Source organism: Ictidomys tridecemlineatus, chromosome 10 (assembly GCF_052094955.1).
Source record: "Ictidomys tridecemlineatus isolate mIctTri1 chromosome 10, mIctTri1.hap1, whole genome shotgun sequence".
Taxonomy (NCBI): domain Eukaryota; kingdom Metazoa; phylum Chordata; class Mammalia; order Rodentia; family Sciuridae; genus Ictidomys; species Ictidomys tridecemlineatus.
This window is the reverse complement of record NC_135486.1, coordinates 79,467,367-79,487,154: the sequence shown is the minus strand read 5'-3', so window position 1 is coordinate 79,487,154 and position 19,788 is coordinate 79,467,367. Positions and strand designations below refer to the sequence as shown.

The window sequence follows — 19,788 nt, the reverse complement described above, 5'->3', positions numbered from 1 at the left end:
AAATACTTCTCGTATTCAGTCATCTTTACCTTCCTACAAGAAACTCTTCTTGGTCATGAGGTATTTTTTCATACATATTTGCTTTGCTCATATAAAAATTCTGAATCGAAAGTCAAGGCTTCTATATTTCATCATTAAGCAGTATGCTTATTTGAGATTTTTCGTGGATACCTTTCACCAAGCCTTCACAGGTGAAGAACACTCTCCTCGATTCTTGTGTGTGTGTATCAGGGCGTGGAACTCTATTAAGGGGTTTATATTGAAACTTGAAGTCCTTCCTCATACTATTTGTCTAATATCTGGGTAAATACTCACCTTATGAAGTGAATTGTTAACAATGATATTCAATTTATCTTACTCTTCACCAAGTTAAGAGAAAATTTAGTTACAGTTGCAGTATACCTATAATTAGTATATTTTTTTCTACCGCATTTTTTTGTAGTGTTTTCTGCCTTTAATTGTTGAGTAACCTGTAAGACTGAAATGCTGGTTTGGTTGATGTTTCTGCATGTTCTGTTGTGACTTTGCATTTTATTTTTTTTTTCATGGACAAGTTTCATCTCCACATAAAGGACAATAAGACCCGTTGAGAATGAAGAGCATCACAATGCCAAAAAATCAGCATTTGTGTCTTTTTTGTTAAATACATTCATGTCTTTAACACAGCCAGAATTCCAGAAGTCATTAGCTGATTCAAGACAGTTTTTATAGAAATGCCTTGGGATGCTTATTTCAATGGCACTATCATTTCACTTGAGGCCCAATTGTACAAAATAGTTACAGGGTTAAACACTGATATGCCATTACCAAGTCTCAGTGCTGAGAACAAGAATCTCCAAGCAGGATCTCCATCCAGCAACTACTGTCTGTCGGGTTGTTGGTGGAGTAAAACTCTGCCATATTTAACTTCCTACATGTTCATTTCTTTTAACACGCCCTCACAGGTTGTGCCACAGTAATGACTCTTTAAAGTACATTCTAAATTAGAATTTGGCTTAAACTTGCTATTGCCAGGAATCTCCTGATGAGATTTTCCAGAGACCTCCAAGTTCCACATAACGAATAAAAGATGAATTAATTAAAAGACTTAGCAAAAGTCTTATGTTGCCTTAAATAGCAGTTCTCCTAGGGAGATAATAATGGGTTAATTTAATCCTTTTTAGAAACTGTAGCAAAGGTTTGGTGTTCCTCAACTGAAGACAAAGACAGCAAAATCTAAGAGTAAGATGATTGCAAAAACAGAGTTTCCAGACTTTCCATGGAGAATAAAATTTCTACACTTTCTTTCTTCCAAAGCAACTGTCACTGTTCTGCTTTGTCACCTACTTGAAAAGCTGTTCCACAGGAAGGGACTTAGGCACGTAGGTGTCCTCTCTGGACAGAATGCATCTTGGAGGTTTACAGGGAATACACAACCGTCTTCAGCTTGCTGCTGTGTTTGAAGCAAATATCATGTTCTATTAAGGGGTTTACATTGAAACTTGAAGTCCTTTCTCATACTATTTGTCTAATATCTGAGTAAATACTAGCCTTATGAAGTGAATTGTTAACAACAATATTCAATTTATCTTACTCTTCACCAAGTTAAGAGGAAATTTAATTACAGTTGCAGTATATGTGTTAGATGTGAACTGCTAACTTCCAAGGAATAGTGACATTTATGGAACCACTGTAGGGGTTAAAACACAGAAAGTGGCCAGAAAGCCCCTCCTAGAAGAAAGGAATTGTGATTCTTTTGTTGCCACTGTGTTCCCAGTTCTTCACACAGACCTGGCACATGATAGGACCTTATCTAGCCAATGAATGAAGTCATTTCTACAGTCCCAGTAAGTTTACATCGTAAGACTCTTAAATAGTCTCTTTTAAAAAAATATTTTTAGTTGTAGATGGACACAAGACCTTAATTTTGTTTATCTATTTTTATGTGGTGCTGAGGATCAAACCTACTGCCTCACACAGCTAAACAAGCACTCTACCACCAGGCCACCACCCCACCCCTTGAACAGTCTCCTAAGGATGCCCTACTGTGATAACTACACTCTGGAAGCTTTTGCTTAAATACCAATATCTTCCCCATTCAGATGCCAATTTACATTCTTGCTCCCTTAACTTAAAGGTTTTATTTGAGCTGTCTCTCTTGATCCTTCTCTCTGGCTTAAAAAAAAATTACCCAGTTAACTGAACAAGATTCCCAGTTGGCCGGTCTTTTCAGATGTGTGGAAGTTATCTTTTAAGCACACTTATTTTAGAAAGAAGATATAGAAAATCATAAAGTGTGGGTGAACTGATTGCCCAAAGACAACTCTTCTTAACATTTTGGTATGTAGTCATCAAATTGGTGGGCTTACCATGAAGCTAATGTCACCAAAGTTCATACTATGTAACTTTTCATTCTTAGGATCCTCAAAATTTTAGGTTTCAGCACCTACAAAACCTGGATCTATCACGGTTCTCCATGATGGTTATTAATTGGCTCTTATAAATGTAGTTCCTTTCCATTTTATAATATGCTTTTCCACTTAATGAAATATAAATTTTTGTTCATTGTCACATGCTTTTAGAATCCCTTTTAAAAACAGTGTAGCGTTCCAGTGAATAGATCTATTAAGATAATCGATTTACTAAATTACTTCCCTATTTTTGGACAGAAACTTTCCCACCCCTTGTATTGTACTTACAAATTTGCTTCATTTAACATCCTGCTTTGTGCCTAACTGTGTAAAAGTTGAGTTACTGGCTCAAACTATATGTGTATTTGAGGGGCTTTGAATATATATCCATAAATAGCCCTTCAGAAAAGTAGTGTCAATTTACTTTCCCAACAGTGATATATGAGAATACCCATTTTCCTAACGCTTATCTAAGCTATTGTATTGTAAAAACATTTGCTGATTTCATAGATATAAAAGCTGTCTTGTCTTTTAATTTATCTTTTTTTTTCTTAAGTGAAAAAAATAAGTCCAGCAAGAGCTCTATATATTTAGGGCATTAGCTCTATGCCATTGGTAATGCAAACAGTAATTTGCATAATCAGCAATTGGATTCAGAGAAATTAAGGAATTTAGTTCATTTGGAATTGTCACATTATCTGCCTGCAGAAGATACCCTTTAGAGGAAACTGTATTGCCATTCCAGAAGGCAAGCGTACATCATATTAACTTGACCACGTTACAGAGAGGATTGAATTTATTTTAACTAAAGATAATTGAGCATCTACCAGGTGCTTAACAATCTACTCTATATTACCATCCAATGAGGGAAACCGACACATAGACAACTAACTGCAATGCAGAATTAAAAGCCGTGCTGGCAATTTCAACAAAACACAGTGTGAACACATATGTGAGAGGAAATTAATTTTCTAACTCATAATGGAAAAGTGATGAGGGAGGGGTTGACGAAGATCGTGCAGAGGAGGTATGTGTGACGTGCGTGTCAAGCAAAGAAGTGGCGAGAGGGCCATCACCAGTCAGGGGCATAGCACCTGGTGCAAATATTCATGGCAGGATACCCAAGGAAGGTGGGATGATTTGGGGGTCATAAGGCTGGAAATTGAGGAGCCACACTGTGAATTTCCTTGGATATCTTAAGAAAGAGAAGATTTCCTGCATTGTGGAACACTGAAGGACCAGGCTTCTCAGAAGGACTCCAAGTGCTGGGAGCTTCATTCAGAACCCTGATGCAGCTTTCCGAGCTCTCTGCCTCCCCAGAGCCCCACCACCCCACCTGGCGGGTGGATTTTTTTTTAACCACGGGTTGGCATTTCCTTCAGTAGAGTTAGAGACAGGAGATCGCTGCCACCTTCATGGCTGTTCATTCAGAGACTGGAGAGGGGCAAAGGGGGATTAAGAAAAGACACACAAACATTTAGAGAGAAAGGTGGGATCAGGTGGGTACTCTCCTCTGATGGAGGAACAGTGACCTAGAGCTGGCTTCACATGGTTATTATATAGGTTTTATCATCAAAAGTTTATTTGTGAGAAAGTTTCTGGAAAGCAGGTAGACTTGAAGGTCACAGCACAGGTGAGCCATTATGGTTACCTTGCTCTGTTCAGAATCTTCTGTCCTTAGGAGACAGTGTCTGCGACTCAAGATTAAAACTGACATCTCTGGATGTTTGCCCAGAGAGACCAAGGGCCACTATGCCATAGCAACTGGGGAATGTTAACCCTACACTCACATACAGGGAGATCCCAGTGCAAGTGCACTACAACCTCAAGATAATCAGCCACCCTGATTGGCATCACCACTCCCCACAGGAGATAGCTTCCTGAACGGCCCTGCTCATGCCCCAGCATCTTCAACTCATGGTCATTCTAAGTGTGAGGACTAAAGTTGTTGAGTGGAAGGATTGGACAAGGTTAAATGCAGAATTTCAGAAGCAGCATGCCTCAAGGGAGAGGTATTGGTTCTGTGGATTGACAGAATTGGATATATTTCTTAATAAGTAGCTGTAACTTTTAGGCAAATTGCTTGATTGGCCCTTCAGAGCTTCTATTTCCCTATCTGAAATACTAGTCTTACTAACAACTTGACGAGGTGCTATGCTGGTGGAATGAAATAATGCACCCTATATCTGACATTTAGTAGGCATCCTAAAAAAGCATTTCTTTATCCTCTTCCCTTCCTCATAAAAAGGGAGGTTAGGATCCAGAGTCCCTCCGACATCCTCTGAATCTGGAGCAGCCAGGACTAACTTGGAGAGAGTCTGTGCCAAACACCCTGAATCTCTAGAAACCATGTGGGTTTTAGCTTATCACTGTGCCAACAAAACGCCACTGTATATTAAGAGAATTCCTTCTGAGTTTAAGCATTTCTAAATACCTTTCCTGAATCAAGTGTGAAAAGACTGCTCTTCTGTGTTTGTAAAGGCATCTCTCCCATCCGCCCCGGATTTTCACGTTCTGTAACTGGACGTGTGTACCCAGCTGGCATCTGCGCCAGCCAGACCTGAGGTAACTAGAGTTGAGACCCCCATTTTTTTTTTCCACTCCAGAGCTTACAAATTCTATTTCAAGCACACACACGTACGGAATGCAGACGTGGGGATGGAAATCAGGTCCTTTGGGGGAGTGAGGCTGTGACATGAAACTGGAGTGAGACCATAAGTGGCTCATCGGCAGTGGCCTCACCCCAGGCCTAGTGGGGCCCAGACCTCAGAGCGGTTTTGGCCTTTTGATATAGCATTAGCAATCGCCTGGGACAGTGGCCACACCTCCCATTTGGGGCAAGACATTGCACAACCTGTGATTTAGACAGGCTCGAAAGATTTTCTCTATACTCCGAGGAATGTGGAACCACGTGGAAATTCTGGAGAACTCCTTCCCTGAGGAAGCTGAGGGCCAAAATTAGGATGGGCAGAGGGGAAATGGAGCTGCTTATGCCTGCCGGACACAAGAGGATTACGCTGGTCAAAGAAATTGCCACTTCAGAATGTATTCCTAATGAGAATACAAACCAGAGGCAAGGCTGTTTGGCAGTTGACATCACCTAACAAAAAAAACCTCTTACAGCTCACCCAGACTGCATGTGACATCCCCCTTTGGATAACTAATAATTTATTCGTTCACTCAACAAATATTAAGAAACTTGCTACCTGAAACTTACTGCTATCATAGGTACAATGGACAACAACAACAAAAAAATGTTTTTTTTTTTAAATCTCTGATCTCATGAAATTTACATTCTAGGAAGAAAAACTAACAGTAAACAACATAAATAATTAAAATGTAAATTATCTATTTACCTCAGATTCTCAAAGGTGTTGCTATTGTCTTGGTTCCTGGTTGCTGTTTAGAAAGCTATCACTTTTCTGATACCAGTGCCTCCTAAGTGACTTTGTCCCTGCCTCTGGGAGATTTTACAGCCCTCTGCTTTTTCCTGTCATCTCTAGTGTCTCAGCGACAAGCCTAAATGCATGTTAGGGCATTTCATGAATGCTTTAAATCTTCCGTCTTGTACTTCAGTTTGTGAGAGAAAAAAAGAAAATAAAAATTCTTGGATTATTTTTTGGGGAAATTCTCTTTTTCCTGATCTCTTACCCAAAGCTCTTTTATTAGGACTATGGTGCTCTGATGTCATTCTCTATTTTTCTTATTATTGTGCTTCTCCCTTTCTCATCCCTTAGTTCTGTTTGCTCTACTTTCTAAGATTCCATCAACTTTTTCTCTTTCACCGAATTTTTATTTCTGCTGCACGGTTCTCCAAGTGTTCCCCTGTGCCTGATCTGCCTCGCCTCTGCAGAGTTTCTGTTTCCTGTTTACAGCCATTGATAAACACCTGTGAATCCCTGTGAGTCTAAATGAATGGTGGAGACCTGGTCATACCAGCTGCAAGTTTTTATATATGGCACTCCACGTATCCCATGACCAGACGACATCTAAATATCACATTCAAAAATCTGTTGGTCACCTTCTTCCAGGCCACTCAGTTTTCTAGGGGGATCCTTCAGTTTCCTGTCTGGGGTTTGAGCCCCTTGGCTAGCATTCTCCCCTGGGCCTGGGCGTCCTGAATCCAGTCTTTGGATGGAGCTCTTCAGTCTTCTGATGTGAGTGCAATGAGGAATTCCTTGGCTGAGTAGTGTGGAAAGGGAGAGGTGGACATCTTGCCACGAACTGGGGAAGGAAAGAGTTCAACCAGGCCTCGTGCGTTCAACTCACTGTTCCTTCCTATCCTTTCCTGGATTTCTGTGGCCCTGGATGTTGTAGGTCAAGTTCTTCCCTTAAAGATGTAGGTGTCAACTTTGTCTCAAATGCTATGATCATCAAACTTAAGGGTCTTCTTCAAGAGCACACGGCCATTTTTTTCTCTCATCTTTGTCATTGTGGATTTATGTCTTTTGGATTCCTCATTGCCATTTTAAATGGAATTTCTGAAGGAAGTAATAAATTTGTCTCATGAACTGCCATGTTTATCTAGACGTCGCTCTATTCTCTTATCACTCTCTCCTATTAAGGCTTAGCCAAGTGGTGGTCCACCCTCGGTAGGATCTCACAAAGATTCACATTCAGTGCTAGGGTCTTAGATATCCTATTTCAGGGATGTGTTTCTGAATAACAAATGACCATAAAGCATAGTGACTTGGAACGATGGCAGTCATTTATTTGTTTATGATTCTGCAATTTGAGCAGCGTTTGGAGGGACCATCTCATTTCTGTTCCATGTGACATCCGCTGGGATAGCTCATTCACATGACCAGTCAGTAGATCTGGCTATAGAATGAGTGCATAACGGGAACCAGGAGGACTTTGGTTCTTTGTGTGGCCTCCCGCAGGTGTGCCTTGGTTGAACTCCTGGAAGTGGATCCCAAGGTGCAGCTCACCTAGAGGAAAACCTCTAGTGTGCAAACACATATCAAGTTTTCATTCTGCATCACACTTGCTAATAATGTTCCCATGGCCAAAGCAAGTCACAGGGCCAAGCCCAAAATCAATGTGGAAAGTGACTACACTCTATAGGGGAATAAAATACTGAGAAATGTGGTTCACTGGGGACCACATACCCCTTGAAATTGTATCATTCTGTGATTCAGTCCTGTGTTTTTCTTTGTGTAATGGACTTTTTCCCATTTTATTTATGAAATGTTGCTGTGTCCAATTCTTTTTTTGTAGCTAACTTAAGATGGTACAAATATACAGTAGGTATGTATTAAGACCACAGAAATATGGTAGCATTTCCACTAAAAATGTTTCTGAATGGACTACAAAGATTTAAGCTCTGTAGTTTACCCTTTGCTATAATGATTATGTTCCTGATTAATGAAAGACATGGAAAAAATAACCCTAAGGGATTAGGTCCTAAGTATACCTTCCAAAGGAAATAAATGCTACCTTTCACCTTAGGCTAGTAGAGGTCAGTTCTTTATCTTTTTGGTTTTAAAACAGTGGTTAATTAGCCTCTTTAATACCTGCCTGGACTCCAAAGAATAAAAGCAAATGCTTATGTGATAATCAGATAGTGCATTCCTTGGAAATTCCAAACATATATTCCTTGTCACATGCTTTTCGAGTTTGTCAAGAACATCTGTAAGTGAAGTAGGACAGATGCAGCTTAGCTTGTGCTTCAAGTCCTCTGAGTCTGACTAATAACCATGCTCCTTTTGCACGCAGGGGTTCTCTATCTCCAGTACGGAGATGAAACCAAGCAGCTCAGGATGCCGAATGAAATCACAAGTGCAGACACGATCCGTGCTCTCTTTGTAAGTGCCTTTCCACAGCAGCTCACCATGAAAATGCTGGAGTCGCCCAGTGTCGCCATTTACATCAAAGATGAAAGCAGAAATGTCTATTATGAATTAAATGATGTAAGGTAAGTAGTTATGTCATTTGAGGGTTTTTTTGGCGGGGGGAGGGGGCGTGTTCCGTGTGTTGTATTTATGGTTTGTTTCTCTCCACCATATGGTATTTAGAGGGTCTTTTATCTCATCCCAGTGAAGAAAGCACAGCCATTATCATGATTGGCAGGATTATTCACCCAGGTGTGAATTCACTCTCTGGCTTTCCACAGTTCATTTGCAAGGCGTAGTTTATAAAGATGGAGGCAAAAGACTTTTGCATGGATCTTTGAATGTGACATCAGATCTTTCAGTGTGATAAATCAGAAAAGAACATTAGAAATTATCCAGCCCACCATTTCATCTCAAAGTCAGGAAAACCAAGGCCCAGAGAGTTGGTGGAAAAACTTGGTGAGAATTGAAAGCAGTACTCAGGACTAGAAATTTCCAAACTCCCTCTCAAGTGCTCTTTCCCCTGTAGACAGAGACTGTGGCTGTTTGGAGTAATGATCCTACTGGGTCATTATTTACAACTAACAAGTTAAAATACAAGCAATGGACTCACCTTTATTGCCTAAAAGAAATGAGACTGAAAAGCATTCTCATTGTTTCTTTGAGAGTGTCCTTTACCCAAGAGTCTCACTTTCCAGGAGGGCTTTCTCCAGGACACCCAGATGGATGTACTCTAAAACTAGACTATGAAGATTCATGGTATTGTAAATGGCAAAAAAAACCAAAAGCATCCTATTGGCTGCAGTGGTGGTGTATATGGAACAGAGGGACTCTTTTGAACTATTCTATTCAAATAACCTGAGAAACAGGACTTAAATCACTAATATGGTGGCCTTTACCTATTGTAGAACTCAAGAGATTATTTAGTGGATAATCTGGCCCTTTCATTTTATGGAACCAGAATCACAGATAACATCAAAGTTAAGGCTCTTATTCAAGAGCACACAGCCAATTAAGCACTAAGCCCCACCCCAAACCTGGCTGTCTGTTGACATTCTCAGATCATCAAGGGCAGAACTTGGGGTTTCTGGATCCTTGCCCCGTGGTGGTAGCAAGCTCTCCTGTTTTGTTATCTTGGAAATAACGAGTACCACTTTTTAAAATATGCCTTTAGAGGACAGTAAATATAAACCGATAAATATCTTACAATGATCACAAATGACATATTTAGTATTGTGCCAAGATGAATGAGTAATTTAGGGCTTTCAAAGTTTGACACATGCCCTAAGGTATAGGTGCTACCTATTACACAACCTTCCTGCTTTTTAAAAACCGTTTAAATATTCATGAGTACCAGAACATTCATGCTTGTTTTTGATATAAATTATTAGTCAAGCTATCACCAAAACTTTTTTTTTAATTTACAAAGCATAAACTTAAACCTGAAATAATCACATTATGTTTGAAGACTGTTTGCAATAATATAATCCCATGTAGTATTTTTACATGGACATGACATTTTATAACAATCAAATTTCCACACTTAGAGGCATGGAGGGATGATGTAATAGATAGTAGGTGTGAAACTAAGCACTCTTGATTATGGAGCTTAGGGCTGAGGAGAGGGTTGTAGACAATTGGAGCTCACTGTCTTGCAGCCTATGGGAGGATTGCCACAAGTCTGTTTCCTAGAGCCTTTCGCAAGCCTCAAAATGTGATTCATTTGGTTCCTGTTTGCATTATTTGGGAATGTTGGAAAGCAGTTAACAAAGAGAAATTCGAGAAGGACTAGGAGGAAACAGGTCATGGCCCTCCTTGCAAATCCATTTGGCAAGATTAGTGAAAGTAGCTCTTGAAGGGCAGTCACTTTAAACACTATCATTCCCAGTGATGCTTACATTTTGTGATCGCAAAAATGATGATCTTTTTGATCTTTAAGCTGCATTACTGATAGCCTGATTTTTTTTTTAAATCTCATTTAAAAAGCTTAAGTGGAAAGTCATTGATTTGTAAATTTTCTATAATTTTACTTCTCAGTTTCTTTGATTTAAATATTTAAAAAGACCTAAAAGTATTCAAGCAGAGAAAAATGCTTTTGTTGGATGATGAATATAATATTTATGCTAAATGATCACATATATATCCTTCCTAAGAATCATTCTCTCCCTCTCTCTCTCTCTCTTTTTTAAATATAAAAGATGGTTCAATTCTATTTCATTTGAATGGTAGAAGAAATTTTCACCACAAGCATTATTTTAAGACCAAAAAAAAAAAAAGTCTCACATAGGTTCTAACTGAAGACAATGGCTTTAATCTAAACTCAAGGCAAATTTCATGTCACCTCCTGAGTACTTTGGAAGCAAGAGTGTATTTTCTCACCATTTGGCTTATTTCATTATGTGTTGGGTTCTGTGTATTTTCCTTTGGGAAATGCTGCAAAGTTCAGGTCAGAATACTGTGTTGTAAATGTCACCACCATAAATGCAATCTGGCCTTTTACTGTTGGTTCATCTCAGATGAACATGTTTCTAAATTAATCATAAGCCAAGCTCATGTATTTTCAAAATATCTTTACAGTTGCAGTAAGTCTTTCTCACCAGTGAGGTTTGCAGTTTCTCCACATCATCACACATGACTTCTGCCTCTAGCCAGAGGGTGCATTCCTTTAGTGAATGCCCAAGGCCTTGCCCCTGCAACATTCCCCTTCTCATTAACTGAGCCCCTTTTAATAACAAGGGCCGTATGCTCCCCTCAGCAGACTTCTAACGAGCTCCTTAAAACGTGGAACAAGTGTGCAAGCTTGGACTAGTCCTTGCTTCAAAGTAATGACTGGCAGGTATTTAAAGAAGAAGAACAGGACCAGTCCAAGAATCCTCCACTTCACTTAAAACCAAAACATAACCCAGTAATCCCAGTGATTGCAATCAGCCCAATAAATGCATCGCTGCACCTGGGAGAAGGTATTTGTCCTCCTGCACACATTTTTCTGAGTTTGCCCCAGCCATCACTGGAGTGGAATCACAGGGTAGACAGGGATGAAGGGACTTTGGATGGCCCTTCCAAGACTTTACAGGGCGAAACAAGGATTTCGTAGACATTCATGTGCTCTTAAATAACTTTAAGGTAGGCGCCAAGCAAGGTATGAGATTTCTGTCTTTTGCTTGTGGAATGACTCATTGGCTGTAAGTGCTAGGTTTAGAAGGAGAGAAGAATTTATCTATTGCTATTCCTGTATGGCCCATGATTCAATTTGTAGGAAAGTATTTTTTAAAACCCACTGTGGAAGAAACAAATGCACTGTAAAGATATTAATTTAATTAATGTTGGTACTTTTTAAGACTGCATATAACATTTTTATTTTCTTTGCTGAGCATGTTTGTAGACAAAAAGAAAAGAAAAGGAAAAAAGGCATATGTGTGTGTGTGTGTGTGTGTGTGTGTGTGTGTGTGTGTGCATGTGCGCATTCATTAGATAAGCAGCAAACCAGGTGTTTGGGCAAAGTAAACGATTAAATATTTAAATATTAACCGAATCTCTTTGAACATATTGTAAACGTTGGAATTTTATTGTTTTTGAAAGCGTTAGTTTTCCACCCTCAAAATCTTGAAAGAAAGTTCTTGTTACCTGATATTTATGGGTGGAGAGCTACACTGAAAGAATAATACTTGCCCGAGGAATGAGACAAAGAAAGAAAAGCCGAAGTCGTTTTTCTTCTTTTCCTTATTTATATTTGCCTATTTTATGGTGAAAGAACTTTTTGTGTGGTTTCTGGTAGACCCTGCCAGATTGTCTGTTCGTGGCTTTTACCTGATCCTGCAGAGTCGGCAGAGGAAATGGCCAGAGTCAGGCTTCTTTCATCTGCCATAGTTTTTGATGTTTTTGATTCCAGGAACATTCAGGACAGATCCCTCCTCAAAGTGTACAACAAGGATCCTTCACACGCATTCAGTCACACACCAAAAACTGTGAATGGAGACCTGAGGGTAAGCGGCACTCTTCTATTTTTAACTTTTCTTGGTGGGTCCAACCATCTCTTCTTCTTGTTCCTGCTTCTCACATAGTCACACCCCACCACCTGGTTTCATGGGTTCTCCTCTGGTGACTCATTGTTTGTTCCATAGTAGAAAAATAAGGTAGCTTCGTCATTTAGGGCAACCAGATTGAAACGGGAGTGTTACATACCCTAATCCACCTCACCTCTAAGCATGGAGTTTATATTTTATTTTTATCTTGGGCAAGGTGGAGTTTGAACCCAGGGTCTCCCACCTGCTAGGCAAGTTCTATATCCCTGAGCTACACCCTTCCAACCCCTAAGCCTGGAGTTTAGAAAAAGCCTCATTCCAAGAATATCCTGAAAATTTTCTCTTAATACACTAACTTAGAGGATCCCTTGAAATTTTTTTCTTCAACATAAAATTCACCTACAAAGAGTGCACATGTTACATGGACAAACTATTCATGTTCTCAGAGCGTGTCTTCCAAGTTCCTCACGTTTTCATTCCATTATTCACCTTCTAATCCAGGACTATTTACTGTTGTACTATATTTAATATTAGCAGATCTTCTGTGAACCATGTTGTGGGCAAGCACAAACATCTGTGATTTAAGAGCTAAAAGTCCTCTAGATTTAGATCATCTCAGGAGATCACACAAATATTCACAGAATCCAGGGGTGTTTTGAAGGAAAAAGAAAAAGGAAACTAAAAAAGAAAATTTTAAGATCACATTAATGTAGATCCACCAGGAAGGGATTGAGTTTCTAACAATAATTTTACATTCTTCTGAAGTAAAAATGGGAGGGGAAAATAAAAGATTTGGTTCTCAGCTGCACACCCCATAACCCGCCTCCCTACACACACACACACACACACACACACACACACACACACACACACATTTAGATGACTCCGCGCCATTTCATATCATCTTTTCTATGGGTTAGCCTTAGTTGAATGTTGAAGTGTAACTAGAAAGAAAAAAAAATACTAGCAAAGAAACTCAGGCATGATTCTTTCCTGGAGTTGGAGTATTGTTCCTGAGTGAGGTGTGCTGTCTGTCTCCTGATAATGCTTGTTGGTTTCCTATTGCCACTAGAACAAATTATGACAAATATAGTGGCTTAAAACACTGCAAATTTATGATCTTATGGTTCTAGAGTCTTTAGACTGACATGAGTTTTGCTGGCACAATATAAGGGGTCACTAGCAAGGCTTTTCTGGAGAGTCTAGAGAGAATCTATTTTCCCCCTATGTCTTCTAGCAATCATCAACATTGATTTGTAATCCCCTTTCTCCATGTTCAAACCTAGCAAAATAGCATCACTTTGACCATCGGCCTATCTCTAACCTGTTGTCCGCTTTTCAAGACATTTGTGGTTACAGTGGGCCTACACTGTAGTCCAGAAAAATCTCCCTAATTTCAAGTTAGCTGATTAACAACTTTAAACCTCTCTTTCCCAAGTATCCCAAAGTAACCACAAGTGCAGGGAGTTAGGGTACAGATATTATTGGGAGACCACAGTTGTATCTCCTACAAAGAGTATGTGAGTTCAAGACCAAGAAACAAGTCAGGAGGTTCAGTTGAAAGTGCTGGAAGAATCCCTGTGTAATTCTGGATTGGAACCTGATAGTGACATGTGGAACCAGGGTCTATGCTTTTGGAGAAAAAGGCCACTTATATCCTCAAATGCTTTTTTATGTCTAAAATGGTGTGTGAGTAGAACTGAAGTCTGTGTGGCTACTCTGGAAAATCTAAAATTTTGAGGTTCACTTTTAACCAGTTCCACTTCAACTATAAACCAGAGATACATGAAGACAGATTATGTCATGCCAATCATGAAGCATGGATAAATACTACAAGACACTATGCCTTTTATTACTCTTTTTTTGGTGACATTCTTAGGAGTCTTTGCCCCTTTGGATATCTTTTTTTTTTTTTTTTGATATGTCTGGCCTTTGAACTGGAGTTCCGTTATGCTTGGAGTTGTTTCTGTTACGTAGAGCCATTCCCAGACAGGCGCCTCACAATTGCCTTTGAGAATCTTGTTTATGGCTGGGAGGACACCTGTTTTAACTCTTAAGCAGATGTGGTGCCTACATAAGGACCTGCTGTGAGGACTGGAAGCATCAAATATTAACCATATGCACAAAGCCTATTAAAATGCACAACTTTTGCTAAGGGTTTCAGCAAGTGGATCTGTTTTTGTTTGTAGATGAGATGACAACGATCACTTTCTGGGTTATCCACAGCCTACGTTAGACACCAGTTGTTTGTATAAGAAAGTCAACCAAATGACAAATGTTCACCATCCAACACAACAGAAAAGCTTTTCTGTCTCAATAAGACTATTTAGAAATGAAAAAATAGAAACCAGCTCGATGTGATCATGCCTATAGTTTGTAACTTAACCCCTCTTCACAGATTCTCCAAACTTAGAGACATGGAATTCCTTGGGCCTCACCTTTTGGTTCTGGAAGTTAGAATTCTTTTTCCTTTTCTGATGAATGTGTCTGCATTGCTATGAAACTACAGGAAGTTTTGTTGAGCCTTATTTGTAGCCCAGATCCAAAACCCCATTGTTCATGGTAAAGTACAGAGCTAGGATCAGTTGTCACAGACTAAACCAAGCTGCATGCTGGGTTTAGGGGAGCTGCATCCTCCGTATGTTTGCAATGTAAGCGTGGCCTGAAGGAATTCCACAGTAACCACTTGCATGCGTCAGTCACTGCAGCCCTGCCCCTGATGTCATTAGACTTTACTTGCCAGCCTCTAGAGTCAGCCTGGGCCAGAACTCCCAGCTGCCCACTCCTTACCAATAAACATGCATATGAGAAAGACATTGGTTGGAACAAGTAGAGGGGTAACACCAGCCATGCCAGAACTTTGCAGTGGCCTCAGAGACTTTCCTGAAATGATAAATTTAATATCTTGCCTTTGAACAGAAAGAAAATGTTCAGATTGTATATCCAAAATTCCCAGGCATTTCTCCCAGAGCAGTTTTATGATAGAATGGCGTTCCTCAGGAAGTGTGTTAGACTAATGTATTAACTCTGAGGTTATGGGCCTCAGAGTGTACATGGAATTTATGCTTGGTGGGAAGCATGTGTCTAGCTTTTCATTTAGCATCTAGCTGAGCATTTTTGAGGCCAGGATATCTTAATGAGACTTGTGGTTCTCAACTGGATCTGAGCCCACCCGGCTCTGATTTTTGCACACGGGTGCAAATCATCCTGATGTAATTTAATCACATAGCCTTTGTTTATTGCATCAGATGGTAGAGCTGATACTTCAGTTCCCAAGGGATCGAGCTTCCATATGGAAGGGGATCTTTCACACAAATTATATAGGTACTCACAGGGTTTTTAATTCACAAATATATAACTTAAAATGAACCATTCCATTTTGTGGTCCTCAAATGGTACTGGTGACTTCCTAGTGGCTTTTTCATATTTTGTGGGCTTCTTTACCTTCTTGTATATAGTCAACATTACTTCCCAAGATTCTTTACTCTCCCTTAATGCTCTCCCTCTTGTCTCCTTCTGTTAATTTCACTTGTCTAGGATTTTTACTTGTATACAGACAACTGCCAGATTTTCATTTAGATCATAACTCCCCAGAATTGACCCTGCATCTTAAATTACTTCCTAATGCCCAGATGAGTCACCGCTGCCCAGGCCTCTTCTATTTGAACTTTGTGTTTGATGCTGAGGAATGGTCTCCTTAGAAACCATGGGCTTCCATTACATCGCCATGTCTGGATTCCTTCCCTCCATTCAAACACCCCCCAGCCTCCTTTATTCACTCGTGTTTCTTCCTCCCTTTTCCCCCTAAATGATCTCCAGTGTATTCCCGCCGTCTTTACCAGTTTGGAGATTTTAGTTTTTATTTCTTTTGTCTGTTTTCTGAACTTTTGCACTTGTAGTTTTTATTTTACTACTGATTTAATTATTGCATCCATATGGATGACCCTTAAAACTGTATCCTAGTTCTGCCATCTCTAGAATTCAAGACCCAAATGTTCAACTTCTATGTGGTTCTTTTCATACTGATATTCTTCTAGCATTTCAAATGTATCCCATTGAACATAAAATCACTGGTTTTTTTTTTCCTCCAAGCCTTTATCCTCCTTGATTTTTTTGTTATCTTTTGAGGATAGATTGGTTACATTGGGGAGTATACATGTGTGCATGAATCTCTTGGGGGCTAGGGAATGTGAGGTTTAAAACATTGCATTGAGGTGTCAGTGATTCTGCTTTTGCCTGATTCTTGCTATTCACATTTTCAAACATCCCCCAGAGCTTGCCCATTCCATTCTGCAAGGTCTTTCAGAGATGGCCCTTCTGCCATTGCCCACACCAGTATTCTTATAGTCGCTAACACATTTTTATTTAATTCTCACGACAAAATTTTGAGACAGGCATTGTAATAAGTCCTCTTATTTGTACTTGATGAAACAGTTTCTTATGTTTAGAAATTATCCCAGGGCCACATAGCTGGAGAGAAAAGGCTGATCTTTGAACTGGGTAACTTAGTTGTGGATACTAGGCTCCTTAGCTAGCATTCTGCTGCTGTAGTTACAATAGTCATTATTTCTCTACCAACTGCATCGGCTGCAGTTCTGTTCTTACTCCCCAGTGTTTCTAGTTCCAAGATTCTGAAATGTCCTCTTCCTTTCCACATGTCTGCCTGCTATGGTTTGGAGATGGTTTAAGGCTCATGGGCTGGAAGCTTGGTCCCCAACGTAAGAAGTGTTAGATCTTTAAGAGATGGGGCATGATGGAAGGTGGTTGGAAAATGGATGGGGGGATCCACCCTCAGAGGAGATCAGCGTACTTCTCCCAGGACTGGATTAATTCTTACAAGAGTGGTTTGTTATGAAGCAAGATCACCTCACATGCTTGGCCCCTTCCACACGTGGCCATTTCCCTTTCTGCTTCTTGGCCATGTTGATGCAGGCTGACCCACAGATACTGGCACCAGATTATCTGGGCTTTTTAGCCACCAGAATCATCAAAATCATGAGAAGAAGAAGGAAAAAAACAAAAAAAACCTCAGGCATTTTGTTATAGCAGCATGAAACAGACTCAAGACAGTAACTTTCAAAATTCTGGTCTTCAAACATATTGCCGGACAATCGTCTGATTCCCTTAACAAACTACTGCCTTGAGAAAAGTTTGGAAAAGGAGCGCTGAGTTTCTCAGGACTTGACTATGTTGTAACAACCAAGTGCCACAGGCATACCAGTGTTTGGATACTGAGTTGAACAAACCAACTGTAAAAAAATGTTCTTAAAGCTATTTGGGAAAATTCCACATGTGTTAGGAATCAGATGATATTAAGATGAAACTGGTAATTCTGTGGGGTATAATAATAGGTTGGTGTTTGTTTTTTTTTTTTTTTAATGAAACATACGAAAGTATTGCAGGTTAAATGACAGGATGAATGGAATTTGCTTTAAAACACTCCAGCAAACAATAACAAAAATCTACACACTTACAGGAAGTAGATGAAACAAAATTGTTGAAATGTTGAAAAAAAAAATGCCAAAGCTGGGAGATAAGAATTCATTATATTATTTTCTCCACTTTTTTATATTTGACAGTTTCCCTAATAAAATGTTTTAAAAGTAAAAACTTGCTTTTCAAGTCTAAAGAAAAGAATGCCTATTCCATGCAGCTTTCCCTGACGCTCTGTTACGGTTAATCTTCCCCCCATTGAGGACACGTTGCACATTACCCTGGTGGTGTAGTCGTTTAGGTCATGTTCATCTCATCCACAGACTGTTAGTTCTTCAAAGGCACAAACCACAATATGTTCTTCTCAGTAGACCTCTGAAAGCCAGTCCAGCATCCTAACCTGTGGTAAAAGTTGAATAAACCTCTTTACATGGATTGCATTGAGTACTATAATGATGGTGCTACAAATGCTGTATTATTCATTTTCTGTTATTAATGAGAACTCACTGTAAAAATATCTCTCTGTTCTCATCGCCAGAAATAGTTGTGCTTCTCTTGGTTTATTTTTATCATATGGACACTTTGAGTCTTGTAAGTGATCATTTTCCCTCTTTGTGTTGCTCCTCTAAAGCTTAGAATTAAATCTGTGGCCCACCCACAGCAAGGATATAGGCATTTGTGGCGGGTATTTTGTGTATTGGCTTTGTTCCTGGCCCCTCCCTACTTTCAATTTCTTCTTGTCGTACATTCCACTTTTGACTTTCATTTAAAAAAAAAATGTAATAAGTAATGTGAACTCTGTTAATTTCTTGCAGAATCTGACAGGATATAAATGAGTTCATTCTATACCATTGTTGTCCCGAATGTGAGATAATAGACCTTTTTGTGTCTGCAGTAGACAATGTGTTAAAGTACTTTACATACTGTTCTGTTAGTCCACAACTCTGCAAAGTAGGTATGCTGATTTTTTATAGATGATATAACTGAGGCCAAAGAGGTCTTTCGCAAGGTCACATGGATTTGAGCTCACCTCTTTCTGTTACTTTGAATTTAGTCCACAGTCTCCTTTCCTTCATATTTCCAATCAAGTTCTGCAAGTTTTGAAATGTACAAATGTTACTTTATTAACATTTGTTTCATCTCTTGACACTATATTGTACCTGATTCATGGCATCTTTTCATGTTTCACTTTACCCCATTCTGTTCTCTGTTGACTGTACTAGAAAGATACCCTTAGGGGAGGTGGATAAGGAAAAAAGGAACAGGAAGTGTGGGGCAAAGAATCCCAAGAGATGGAAGCTTCAAAAAAAAACACTCCTAGCTGATTTTCTCATTTGTTCAAAGATTTCTTTGACACAACCATGATATCCCCTTGGCTGTCACAATGACAGTGGCATTAAAAAATAATATTCATCATATGCTTGTCTGTGCTTAGCACCTTGATAAATGTTTTGCTTGTGGTTGTTCATTTCTGACTGTAAAAACAAGGTAATGTGAGAGTTCTTATTATCTTATTACCTGTGACAGATGAGGAACCTGGTGCTCATCAGAGAGGTTAGTGAACCTGCTCAAAATCACAGAGCCAGTCAGCGATAGAGTGGGTCTCAAGCCAGGCAGAACTCTGGAATTGGCCTTCCTAGTCATTCCTATACTTACCTCAGTCCTTTCCCACTGCTGTCTCCAAGGTCCATGTCTATGGGTCATTTCCTTTTTTTTCCTTTTATTCTTACTTTTATTTTGTCTTTATTTTTTATATTTTATATTGGAGCCTTACACTTGGACATAATGGTGGGGATTCATTGTGACGTATTTGTGCATGCCCACAATGTGACATATAATTCAATCAACATTGTTCTGCAGTATTTCCCCTTGCCCTCCCCACTTCTTTTCCTGATCCCTTTTTCCTCTACCTTTACTGATCTTCCTTTGACTTTCATGAGTGCCCCCCTACACCTTTCTTTTCCTACTTCCTCTCTCACTTTCTCATATGAGACTTTTTCAGTTTGGCTTGTTTCATGTAACATAATGTTCTTAAGTTCCATTTAATCTCCTGCAAATGACAGTTTCATTTTTCTTGATGGCTAAGTAAAACCCCATTGTGGAACCAGC

At 39.5% G+C, this 19,788-nt stretch overlaps 1 protein-coding gene across 23 annotated transcripts in view; it reads left to right on the top strand.

Moving 5' to 3' along the window:
* Positions 1-19,788, top strand: part of Kiaa1217 (KIAA1217 ortholog) — a 417,228-nt gene that overhangs the window by 307,298 nt on the left and 90,142 nt on the right. For all 23 annotated transcript variants that reach the window (XM_040277708.2, XM_040277696.2, XM_040277700.2 and 20 more), the window contains 2 exons: positions 8,109-8,307; positions 12,114-12,207. In XM_040277708.2, the coding sequence (XP_040133642.1) occupies positions 8,109-8,307; positions 12,114-12,207 (293 nt within the window). The remainder of the gene's footprint in view (positions 1-8,108; positions 8,308-12,113; positions 12,208-19,788) is intronic.